Here is a 13,012-nt window from a genome sequence, read left to right as displayed (position 1 = left end):
ATCCCACAGCCCATGAGATCAGGACCTGAGTAGAAACCAAAAGTTGGATGCCCAACTGACTGAACTACCCAGGTGTCCCTCTCTTCCTTCCAAATCTTATCTAGCATTTAAGGACCATAGTATGTCCCTTCTCCTCTTTCAAGCTCATGAAAACCTCTTTCTCTCCTGACTTACGTGATGTGTCCCTTACCAAACTAAATACTTTCAGGAGTTTGGGCTATGTCTTAGATTTCTTTGCATCCCCCAGAATACTTAGTCATGGGCCTTGTATATAGTCACTGCTCAATAAATTGCTGCTGCCTTGATATCTTTATTTATTTATTTTTTGATATCTTTATTTTTTTAAAGATTTTATTTATTTATTTGAGAGAGAGAGAGAGGGGGGAGGGTCAGAGGGAGAAGCAGACTCCCTGCTGACCAGGGAGCCCAATAGGGGCCTCCATCCCAGGACTCCAGGATCATGACCTGAGCAGAAGGCAGTTGCTTAACCACCTGAGCCATCCAGGTGCCCTGCTTTGATATCTTTAAATGAATCCATCAAATACACATTGAAAAAGAAAGATTTCTAATAAGGCTTTTCATTAAGGGGAATTTTGAAAGTGAAACAGAAGTACTTACCTGGTTTTGGCATAGAATTCATTAGAATGTCCAATAATTGTTGTTTCCTAAAACTTTGTATTTGTGACACATAATGTATTGCTGATTTTCCACTAAAATCACAGAGTTTAGGATCTCTAGGAAGAATAAAATCACATCAAAGATAATTCAGTTAAATCTATTGAGGAAAGAACCAATATAAGAGGAAAAACATTGACATCGAATAAATAAGAGCAATCATGTAGTTTGGAGCTGACAACAATAACTTCAAAATGTAAGAGAGAGTGACATTTTTAAGTAAAAAGATTATGTTGGATATCTTATTTCTACTCCCAACCTAAAAAATTCCAATATTTGTAGAAAATGTCCAACTTTGGGCAAAAAAATTCATAATTCTTTAATGATGAGTAGTAAATTAAGTGAAGATTGAAACATCCTGATAAACTATTGTCTTATCATTCCAAATAGATGACTTGATTGCTTTTTTCCTTTTCAATGATTTAGCTAACTGCTTACTTTCTTCATAGTTCTTTTTTTTCTAATGCTAACAGCTAGCTTTTACCATTCAAAATAGTAGAATGGCATAGAATTAAGTTGATATGTTGATTTCACAGGCTCTGGTTGAGTGGATCGGATCTTGGTCATAAAATCCCTCTGCATGATCTTTTCATTTCTCTTTGCCTTGCTCTGTGATTGTTAAGCCCACTCACTGATCTTAGCACTCCTTCAAAAGCACAAACATCCTCTCTGTGTCATACTGAATCCTAGGATTAGACATCAGCTCAGAGAGATCCAGAAGGTAAATGATGAGAGCCCTGTTGACAGATTAGGGAGAGGGAAACAATGATTATACTTGCTTTGCTAGTCACAGTCTGGGAAAAGGAACACATCAGTCGTGGTCTCCAATGTAACAGCTTTGAATTTGAATCTCCTTATTGCTACCGGACAGGATTTTTTGTTTTTGTTTTTGTTTTTTCACGGGACAGGTTAATGTTTTATCATCTGCAACAATTAATCTCTTACAGCTTTTTCTATATCGAAGGTCATGATTCAAAAAAATAGCATAGGACCCAGAATCAGGGGACAGCACTGCCTTGATATGTGGCCATAAGTCATTTAACTCATTGGGACTTGAGTTTGCTCGTTTGCCTTGATTAGTGTTTCTCAATGTGGTGTTTTTTGATTTCCTGTATTCTGGACCCCACTCCAGGCCTACTGAACACCATCTTCGGAGTTGTGTCCGGTACTCTCCATGTTAAACAACCTCAGTGGTTTCTGAACACTAAAGTCTAGGGTAGCTTCAAACTTCAGTCTTCATCCTATTATACTAACTGATCCTTTTATAATAGCTAATGTTCTTAACTCTACTTTTGTTCTTGAAACTCCCTTTCCTCTTTTATTCCTAAAACAAAATTCATACGAAGTACTGAGAAAGAATTTTGTCCATCTGTTCTTATTTGATGACAAGATATCTAGTTGTTAGGAAACTACAATTCTAACATGAAAAACTGTTTTTTAATCCTCTGATTAAAAAAAAAAAAAAAGCTAATTGTTTACTTTCCCTCCTCCTAAAGAGCATTTTGGCATATAGCGATTTTTAGATAACTGGAAATCAAAATTGCTTTTGATAACTGACAATGCTTTCTGAAATAATTAGTAACATTTTGGGGGTAGGGAGCTGCCTACTCAAGAAGTATCTGACACTCTTCATAACTACCATAAGATTATTTAAACAAATGGTCAACATCATAAGAATAATAAATAGCAACATCTAACATCTATATATCACTTTGCAACTGCTAAGTCCCTTTTATGACCATATATGTGCATTCAATTCAATATAAATTTTTTAAAGATTTTATTTCTAAGCAATCTCTACACCCAACATGGGACTTGAACTTACAACTCCGAGATAAAGAATCATAGTCTACCTACTGAGCCAGCCAGGTTCTCCAACATGTAGAATTTTAAAAAGCAGTCTATATGTTCAGATTTACAAGTGACTTCTGAAAATAACAGTGACTCAAGACGCCTTTCCACTGATGCTGACTGACCACTCATACTCACGCATGATGCTGGAGGAGCTCAGAGAGAACCTCCACAGGTCTGTAGGCTGTTGACATATCAAGACTCTCGAACAGATCCACATCCCTCACAGCCAGCATCAGAGGGGTCAAGCCATGTTGGTTTGGGAAATTTATATCCAGGAGCTCTTCAGATGCCTTTAAAAACAAGAAGCTTTATTTCTGTTTTGTTTTTAGTGTGTGTCTATTTATACCAATCTTTGCATTTTCCTTGTTTAGCCAAATTTTTATTTTCACTTCAATACATTCTTTCTCAGCATCTATATTGAGGAGGAGCTGATGAAATTACACAGGCCTGAGAGCCAGACAGAATTGGGTTTGAATTTTACTTCCTTAAACTCATTCTTTAACTTTCCTGACAGGATTATATGAAGAACACTTGATAAAATCACCCTAATAAAATAAGGGACATCCAGTTAAGCAATGAATCATTTTCATGGGGGACATAATCATATTAAAAGATTTATTTGGAAAATATTTGTTTGGTATTTATCTGAAATTCAAATTTAATTGAAAGTCTTGTATTTTTTGTTTGCAAAATCCGGCAGTCCTACTCTCTGACCTTCAGAATCCTCAACTGTCAGTAGGAAAAACAATGTCTTTTCTATGGAGTTGTTTTTGTTAGTTTGTTTTTTAAGATTTTGTTTATTTGAGAGAGTGAGCAAGAGAGAGAGAGAGCATGAGCTGAGCCAAGAGACAGGCAGAGGGAGAAGGAAGGCAGACTCCCTGCCTCTGTGAGGTTGTTTTGATGGTTGGAGACAGCATATGAAAAGCACTGAGTAGAGTTTGACACGTGCTCAATAAACATTTGTGGAATGAATGAAAGATCCACAATAAGAATGTAGCTCACTTAACCATCTATGTACAGTCAAATGGAGGTGGGTATATAGGTGATATTTGTTGTTTTAATGAAAATGGAACTTAATTTGGATAATTCACCACTGAAAAACCACTGTAAGGCCAAAGTATCCAAATTGCTTATTTTATAGACCAAAGCAATTCACTAATTTCCACTCTATTTCACTTTATATATCAACGTTTCTACCTCACTTTCTCTAGGGACAAACTAGAGATAATGATATTACCTCAGAGGGGTGCTGTGGGAATTAATTAGTTAATATTTTTTTCAGTCTCTGAAAAGAAGCTACCTCTTATATCAATGTTTATTCTTAGTTAGAACCAACATGAAAGGTTTGAGCTGAGAATAGTCTTACAATAGCACTTTAATTCAGCATCTGCTTATTAAGTTCTGGATTCAGTTATAGGCACCAGTTTCTTAAAAAGTGGCTGCTAATATTTATGGTGAAAAAATGTGGTTATGAAAACATATTGTATTATAACAACTATTACAAATACCATTGAAATAAAATTATTGTCTTTCAAAAGTGTTCTAAACTTCAGTTATGACATATGGCAATTTTAGACTATGGTTTAATACAACAAAAGAATTTAAAGAGTCCTTTGGATTTTGTTGTAGATTTCCTTGAACTCTAGGCGACAGAATTCTGTTCACTTTCTCTTTATCTGCTTGTATCTCTACCATAAGGGACTGGAAGAAACTGTTTCCTAGCAGCAATTGATTTTCTTTCAGTTGGAAGGTCATGTGATCTGAAAGTGTCTCTGAAGGTAAATACCAAGAATAGACAGTTGCCGGTCACCAATAATTAAAGTCCCTGGTTATGCATATGGTTTCGTAAGTTACTTTGGGAAAGCGTGTCTGTGGCTAGAAGATCTAAACAAGAAGATCAATATCCAGAGAAGAAAGCACTTAAAAAACACACCCTCTTAACTCCTCTAGTTACAACTAAATATTATGCAAAGCAGAGGCTCTCTGATTCCCTTTTCAGGATAAAGATAATAAGTGCAGCTGGTCCAAAGGGATCTAAACAGCAATTGCACAAATGGCAATGATGTCAAGGGAGCTCCTCTGAGCAAGTTGACAGCCGTTCTCTAGGGACATCCTGGGAGCATATCATTTCCCGTGGGTGCTGCATGACTTCTAACATCCAGCTGGAGGAAGGTGGAAACAGGCTGCTGCTGTGTTCTCTTATTACCCTGTTTTCCACCCTACTATCCTCTTCGATCCTGTTTCTTTCCCCTATATTCTTCCTGAAGCTTTCTGGGACTGCATTTGAAAATAACTTATTTTTCTTTAAAAGGAGTCCTATATAGTCTAGGCTTTTCTTACCATTTACCCACCCAAAGGCAGAAGCAAACATCAATTTAACTGACCAGCAAGTGCTGAAGTTGTTCAAGATCACCTTGCCATGAACTTTGTAGAAGTTGCATTTGGGGAGCCTGGATTCCACTGATGGCCAAGAGTAGTCTTCGCACATTGCAATTAGCCACGTGAACTGCAGTTTGATTGCTGTAATTACAAAGGGTGATATCTGCTCCCTTTTCCAGAAGAAATTCAACAACCTGCAACATCACAACATTCAATTCAACAACCTGCAACATCACAACATTCTTATTTACATTTTTGAATGCAAACAGTATCTTCAGGGTTTCTTGGAAAACTTGGACATGGCTTTGATTCATGATGTACGAAGGGAGAATAAGAGGGGCATAAAAATGAAGAATTGATTTGAATGCCGATGGCTGCTATTTGCCTTTTTTAAATTAGGAAAACAAAAATCTCCATGACACGGATGGTTTGGGGATACTATTCTTTTCTTTTTTAAGGTTTTATTTTTAAGTAATCTCTATACCCAACACAGGGCTTGAACTCACAACCCTGAGATCAAGAGTCACATGCTTGTGGTGTCCGAGTCCTTCAGTTGGTTAAGCATCTAACTTTGATTTAGGCCATCTAACTTTGGCTTAGGCCAGTTCTCAGGGTCCTGGAACTGAGCACTGCATTGGGCTCCATGATCAGCCTGGAGTCTGCCTCCCCCACCAAATAAATAAAATTTAAAAAAAAAAGAAAGAAAGTCACATGCTTTACCACCCAGGCACTCCTTGGAGATACTATTCTTTTCTTAAAATTAGAAGTTTGTGAATATATTATGTTAAACCCACATAAAGCATCAAAGTCCTATTAGTATGATCTGTAATTTAATATGCAAAACCTGGGGCTCCTAGGTGGCTCAGTCAATTAAATGTTTGCCTTTGGCTCAGGTCATGATCGCAGCATCCTGGGATGAAGCCCTGTGATGGGCTCCCTGGTCAGCAGGTAGTCTGCTTCTCCCTCCCCTTGCTCTTGCACTCTCTCTCAAATAAATAAAATCTTCTAGAAAAAAATAAAATATAAACCCCAAACTTAGACAAACATTCTCGAAAGTTGCCAGTATTTCCATAAGTATTTCTAGGAAGCAAATAAATCCTATTCAAAATGTTGATACATAATTTATTCAACAAATGGGATTGAGTGATTAGCATGAGTCAAGAACTGTCCTTGGTGCTGAGGCTCCAACAGTGAACAAGACAGGGACCAGCCTTTAAGGCATTTACAATCTAATGAGGAACAGAGACAGATAAAAAAGCAATTGTGACATAGTGTGAGAAATAGAGTGATAGGGTAAATATAGAAGAGTGAAGGTGTCACTTAGAAGAAATGAATTTAAGCTGTCTCATTGGGTCAAGGAAGACTTTGTAGAGAAAATGTCTAAGCTGAGAACTGAGGGATCAGACTCAATTAACTAGGCAAAGACTAGGGGAAAGATTGTTTGAAGCAAAAGATATAGTGTAAACAAAGTACTGTGGATGCTATGGACTGAATTCTTTCTCCTCAAAATTCATATGTTGAAGGCCTAGCCTCCAATGTGATTGTATTTGGAGAGGAGACCTCTAGGAAGTAATTAAGGTTAGATTAGGTTCTAGAAATGGGGCCCTGATCTGATAGGACTAGTGTCATTATAAGAAGAGACCTAAGAGAACTTGTTCTCTTTCTCTCTGCCAAGTGAGAACACAGAGAGAAGGTGGCCATCCATAAGACAGGAAAAAACCTCTTGCCAGAAACCAAATTGGCCAGAATCTTGATATTGGACTTACTTACTTGATATTGGACTTACTCAGCCATGGTGTGTTTGCTACAGAAAGCCCAAGATGACTAATACAGAGGACAAAAGAACAAATAACACTCAAAGCTCTGGAAGACTAAATTAGACATGGCTGGAGCTCAGGATGGAGAACGGAGGGTAAAGAAATGTGATGGAGGGGCACCTGGGTGGCTCAGTGGGTTAAGCCTCTGCCTTCCATTTGGGTCGTGATCTCAGGGTCCTAGAATTGAGTCCCGCATTGGGCTCTCTGCTCAGCTGGGAGCCTGCTTCCCCCTCTCTCTCTCTGCCTGCCTCTCTGCCTACTTGTGATCTCTCTCTCTGTCAAATAAATAAATAAAATATTAAAAAAAAAAAAAAAAGAAATGTGATGGAGAAGTCAACAGTAGCAAAATCCTGAAAGGCTTTACCAACTCCCTTTAGGAATTAGAGTTGTATCTTCAAGACAATGGGAAGGCAGTGAGAGATTTTAACAGAGAGATGACATGATCAGGTCAGCACTTCAAAGAAATCACTGTGGGAAGAACGAAAGTCAGGAGACCAATGAGACTACCCAGTGGCCTCATGGAGAGAAAATGGTACCAAATCAGGGAAGTGGTAGTAGAAATGGAGCAACTGAGGGCATAATCCAGGAACATTTAGGAGGTAAAACTCATTAGATGTGGATGTTGATGGTGAGCCAGAAATCAAGATAATTCCCAGGTTTTTCACTTCAGTCCATTTTTGTCTAGCTTCCCTACTACCACTGAGGACAAGACCACAGTGATCTTTGGCCTGAAACAATGCAACAACCTTCTAATCGGTCTCTCCATTTCCAAATACCTTTGTCTGAAACCCATTACAGTGGTTACATTCAAAAAGTCAGAAAGTAGAAGTGTTCACAAGGTTCTGAAGAAATCGAAACCCTTACACTCTGTTGTAAATGTTATAGTCACTTTAAAAACCATTCTGGCAGTTCCTCAAATGATTAAACATAGAGTTCCCATATGACCCAGTAATTCCACCCCTAGGAAGAGGAATGAAAGAGAATTTGAAAACATATGACCACATTAACACTTATACACAAATGTTTGTGGCAGCCTTTTTCATAGTAACCAAAACAGGGAAACAACTCAAGTTTCCGTCAATGGACAGATGAACAATGAAAATGTGGTATACCCATATAACCCAGTATTATTCAATTATGAAAAGGAATGAAGTGCTGATACATGCTGCAACATGAACCTTGAAAACAGTTTGCTAAGTAGAAGAAGCCAATCACAAAAGACCACATGCTGTATGATTTCATTTACATGAAAGTCCAGAATAGGAAGATCTATAGAGACAGAAAGTAGAATAGTGATTGCTTAGGGCTAGGGCAGGGAAAAGGAGGAACGATAGAAACTGATAGCTAATGGGTTCAGAGTTTCTTTTGCAGGAAAGGAGGTGAGTAGTTCTTTTTAAGATGACGAAAATGTTTTAAAATTGACTGTGGTGATCTAAAACCCACCTTAAATGGGTGAATTGTATGATATGTGAATTATATCTCACTAAAGCAGTTTTTTAAAATACCTTTTCATGCCTTATGGTCTTGCAGGATTTGGGCCCTGCCATTTTTCAACCTCATCTTACGCTAATCTTCCTCTTCTTCTGCAAGTTCTAGTCATCTTTTTACCTCAAATATGCAAGTTTTTTCCTAACCAAGAGGCTTTATCTCTGTTATCCCTACTTCCCCAATTGTTCTTCAAATGTCATCCTTTATCATTATTTTAGTTTTAATGTAAATGTAACCATATCAGTGAAGATTTTCCTGTCCACCTTATCAAACAAGGAATCACTCTATTGGTTACTTCAAAGCACTAACAGTGATTTGTAATGTAATTAAGCATTTTTTGTTTCCTTATTTGTTGTGTTTCACCTTCATTAGAATGTAAGTCCACCTTGTGAGAGCTCTTACCACATGAATAAATGTTTTAGGAATGAGTGAGTGAATGATTTAAGATAAACAGATGCTGACACTACTTAACAAAATGGAAAGCACTGATGCTGGTGCTCCTCAGGAGAATTAGATTTGGAGAGAAAAACAATGAAGACAATGTGGATATGCTACGTTTGAGATCTGTGACATGTAAGCAGAGATATATGGTTGGAAGCTCAACATTATACACACACAGAGAGAGAAGAATTCAGGTGAAGATGTGGGCTGAGATACAGAATTAGGAGCCATACCAGTATTATTAAGGAATACCAATGTTAAGGACATTACAGGTCACATCACCAAGAGCGGTTTCAATGGACTGGTAGAGAACAGTGCCAGATGGCAGTAGTTTGAAGTGATGAGAAAGTGGAGGCAGTGAGGACTGACCAGAGGACCACTCTTTAGAGGTGCTGTTGGAAGACAATTCTCCAGAAACTCCAGGAACTTGTGTTTTTATAGGTCTTGTGAGCAAAGGTGCTCACAGAGGTGAGCTTTGTTCCAGACCATGTTTTCAGAGATGTTTATACAGTGAATGGCTTTGTAAGATAGAGACAGCCTCTCTTTCTGGAGCATTGGGAACATTGGGAAAACATGCTTACTGTCTACTGTGAAAGACTCAGGTTTCCCATCTTTTATTCAACCCACTGCATGTACAGTTATCACTTCCTTATGTTGGCTTGTGGAAACTGAAGGAAATGCTGATACTCTGACCATTACTGTTGTGAACAGTAAACAGTTATTTTTCTCTGACCCAGGAGTCTCATGTCTTCTGCCAGACTCTGAAGCTGTGGTAGGCTAACTTATTGGGTGACAAGTAAGGAAAAATCCCAGATGCTTCGCAGTTACTAGTTTTTGCAAAAGATGAGATGATCAGAGAGACAGAAATGATAGAGGAACAATGAGGGAGTCATGGGGTTATTAATGAGATTTATAGAAAGTTCATAGGAAGTGGTAGCAAATAGGCTGACCAAATTGTATGGTCAGTTGGGCAATAAACGATCCCCCATATTAGTGACTAGCAAAGCCTCTTTAAGGAACTGGGAGGCAGTCAAAGTCAGGTGGCTCAGTTGTTAAGCGTTTGCCTTCAGATCAGGTTATGATCTTGGGGGCCTGGGATTGAGCCCCGCATTGGGCTCCCTGCTCAGCGGGAAGCCTGCTTCTCTCTTTTTCACTCCCTCTGCTTGTGTTCCCTTTCTCTGTCTCTCTTTCTCTCTCTCTCTCTGTCAAATGAATAAATAAAATCTTAAAAAAAAAAGGCTGAATAATAAGAAATAAGTTCAAAAAACAATTGCTCCCTGGTTTTTAATAATTTTTCTATCGTTGCTATCTCCCTCACCAAACTGGCAGTCGGCCTCAGTCCCATGCCACTATAATACAAGATTTGTCCTGGGTAGGCAGAAGATTCTACGCCCTTTCAGACAACAGTTACAGAGATGCATATCTCCACTGCAGGAAAGAAGGAAAATTCATGACTGATATGGGCAAAAAAACAGGCAAACTTTGAACTTTGGCTCATTCATTTGGGATCTGGGTGGTGAGATGCATTATATTTGTTAAGGAAGAGTGATAATAGCTATATTACATGTCAGCCCTTCCTGCTGACAAACTTATGTCCATTTAATGATAAAAGTCTCAGAATTTTTTGCAGGGGGTTTTAGCTACTGTAAGGGAACTTTGGACCTCCTGGGGAGATTTCCTGGAGATAGACAAATTCCCACAATAAAGCACAGAAGTGGATGTTCAGGTTCTTACTGGGCTGGATTGGGTTATAATACTAATGAAGATGACCCATTGGAGAGAGAGAAAATGACAAAGAAATCTAGTAGATTTTTGTGATTACCCCCACTACTCTGAAAACTCCCCTATCCCTATGTTAAAACCAGGTGAAAATGTAAGGATATTATCATGACAAAGGGTTAGCAAATAATTCAGATTAAGGTAGAATCCTTTAAAAAGTTAAAAAAAAATTTTTTTGTAAAAGCTCCTGCAAGGAAAAGCCAAACCTGAGTCAATCAAAGGGGGCAAAACCTGCAGTTCTAGTCAGAAAGCAATGTAGCTATGGCCACTAAGTCAAGGATCTCTGAGGCTGAAATAGATGGTGTCAGTAATAATGACCTTGCCACATGATTAAGTGCTTCGTATGGACCAAAAACATTGGAAGTTCATTTTGTTGAAAAGCAAGAAACCTCAATGCTTCCGGAAACCAAAAGTAAACATCCTCTGCTTAATCGGTCTGGAGCAACTCTCTTCCACCATGCTCCTAATCCTTCCCTTCCCCTGTACCTTGACCTCAGCTGTTTTTTTTTTTTTAAAGATTTTATTTATTTATTTGACAGAGAGAGATCACAAATAGGCAGAGAGGCAGGCAGAGAGAGAGAGGAGGAAGCAGGCTCCCCACTGAGCAGAGAGCCCGATGCGGGACTCGATCCCAGGACCCTGAGATCATGACCTGAGCCGAAGGCAGTGGCTTAACCCACTGAGCCACCCAGGCGCCCCTTGACCTCAGCTGTTTAAGGAGAAGGATCATTTTAAGTGGGACCAAGAACACTCAGTCTTCAAAAGGGCCTGAAAGTCATAGCCACTGACATGACTATGTGACAAACACTGGGGAAGGAGAGACTCAAACTTTTACGGCTCTCTTAGATTCAGATTCCCAAGTCACCATTCTGTCCAGTCCCTTGGGAAAAGTGGGTGTCTGAATTCAGCTAATGGTGTTTGAGCAAAGTTTGCAATAGGGAAAGAAAGCTAACATGATTCTGTACGTGGGGCCCTTTGGGCCAAGTCAGTGGATTACTGCTGTGGCTTCTATCTGAATGTATAATAGGAATTAATGTATTATGTGTATTTCCCCCATCCCATTAAGTATCAAGAGGATTCTTCTGATTGTGACGAGCTAGTATGTAGAGAAGTGCTAGTATCTTTAGAATTCCTGATCCTTTTGAGTCCCTGTGACTAATAATTTTGCCATTTGGGCAAAATTCTGGCAAAGGGAAATAGTCTCTATCTGGAGGCATTTCTTGGGGATTTGGACTTGTTGCCTCCTCAGCATGTCTACTAGGGATATCACTTTTATTTTTTATTTATTTAACAAAGAGAGACAGCAAGAGAGGGAACACAAGCAAGGGAGTGGGAGAGGGAGAAGTAGGCTTCCCACTGAGCAGGGAGCTCATGTGGGCTCAATCCCAGGACCCTGGGATCACGACCTCAGCTGAAGGCAGACGCCCAACAACTGAGCCACCCAGGCACCCTGGGATATCACTTAGAAAAAGCAGATATTAAGGGTGCCTGGCTGGCTTAGTTGGTAGAGTTTGCAACTCTTTATCTTGGGGTTGTGAATTTAAGTCCCATGTTGGGTGTAGAAATTACTTAGTAACTAACTAACTAAATAAATAAATAAAAGCAGATATTAGCTTGCTAGTGGGTTTTTGTCAAACCTGAATGCCTTATCCAAGGAGATCTTGTGGCTCTTGTGTCCGATATTTCCATTTGGGGGAACCAGAATTCAATGCCTAACAAGGAAGGAAAGGCCCAACAAGCATTCTTTGTCCAATGGATATGGTGTATTTAAGAATGTAACCAGCCTAGGCACATTGGCATCTTTGCTTTACATGAAAGAATGGTATCTTTTCTTTTGCTGGAAATTCTACCCTCCCATCCCCACCGCTACCACCTAAAGCAAAACTGCTGGCCAAGGATACTTCGCTTCTCAGGGATTCCCCTAAGTGCCTGGGCCTGTGTCCATTATGGTTCAGTCAAGATGAAAGTTGATGTGTGCACTGGGCTATTGCAGCTGGTTGGCCTCGGTGCCAGCTATGCAGAACTGGTAATGGACATGGTTGTTCCACTCAGTGTGTAAAACTCAAGGCACTTCTCGTAGCCCTGGCCAATACTCCTCGTAATAAGCTTTGTTATATTTTTCCTGATTCTTGGGCTGCTGCCAGTGGTCTGGCTGTTGGGTCTGCCACTTAGAAAATTACAGACTGGAAGATTTAAAAAAGCACTTCTCTTTAGGGCCATGAACTGTGGAAGCAAACTATCTGGGTCAACTCATGTAGAAGCCCATGGCAAGAGTCCATTCTCTGATGAGATAGACAAGAATAAAACTACTGATTGATACTGTACAACCCTGATTTTCTCCCCTGCTGCTTGAATCCATCATCATATTAGACATGACAATACAGCCACCAACACAGACCGGACACGAAGTAAAGAATTGTTACAGGGGTGAAGCTGCAGCCACTGAAATAGGATATGTAGACTTTGTGGTGTTTGAGGATACCTAAAGAGAGAGCATCTTCAACCTTATGGAGTACAGGGAAGGGAGAGACTTTGATGACCTTTGTTCTTTAGAACTACCCAGGACATTTTCTTCATGA

General features: G+C 39.3%; 1 protein-coding gene across 3 annotated transcripts in view; it reads right to left on the bottom strand.

Annotated features, from left to right (window-relative positions):
• The window catches only part of MAP3K19 (mitogen-activated protein kinase kinase kinase 19), a 66,009-nt gene that overhangs the window by 41,559 nt on the left and 11,438 nt on the right, over positions 1–13,012 (bottom strand). For all 3 annotated transcript variants that reach the window (XM_032354067.1, XM_032354069.1, XM_032354068.1), the window contains exons 3-5: positions 4,914–5,102; positions 2,665–2,819; positions 619–734 (exon numbers count right to left, since the gene is read on the bottom strand). In XM_032354067.1, coding sequence (XP_032209958.1) covers positions 619–734; positions 2,665–2,819; positions 4,914–5,102 — 460 coding nt within the window. The remainder of the gene's footprint in view (positions 1–618; positions 735–2,664; positions 2,820–4,913; positions 5,103–13,012) is intronic.

Source organism: Mustela erminea, chromosome 8 (genome assembly GCF_009829155.1).
Source record: "Mustela erminea isolate mMusErm1 chromosome 8, mMusErm1.Pri, whole genome shotgun sequence".
In the NCBI taxonomy this organism is placed as follows: domain Eukaryota; kingdom Metazoa; phylum Chordata; class Mammalia; order Carnivora; family Mustelidae; genus Mustela; species Mustela erminea.
The sequence above is the reverse complement of the archived record's forward strand: the minus strand, read 5'-3'. Positions and strand labels throughout refer to the sequence as shown.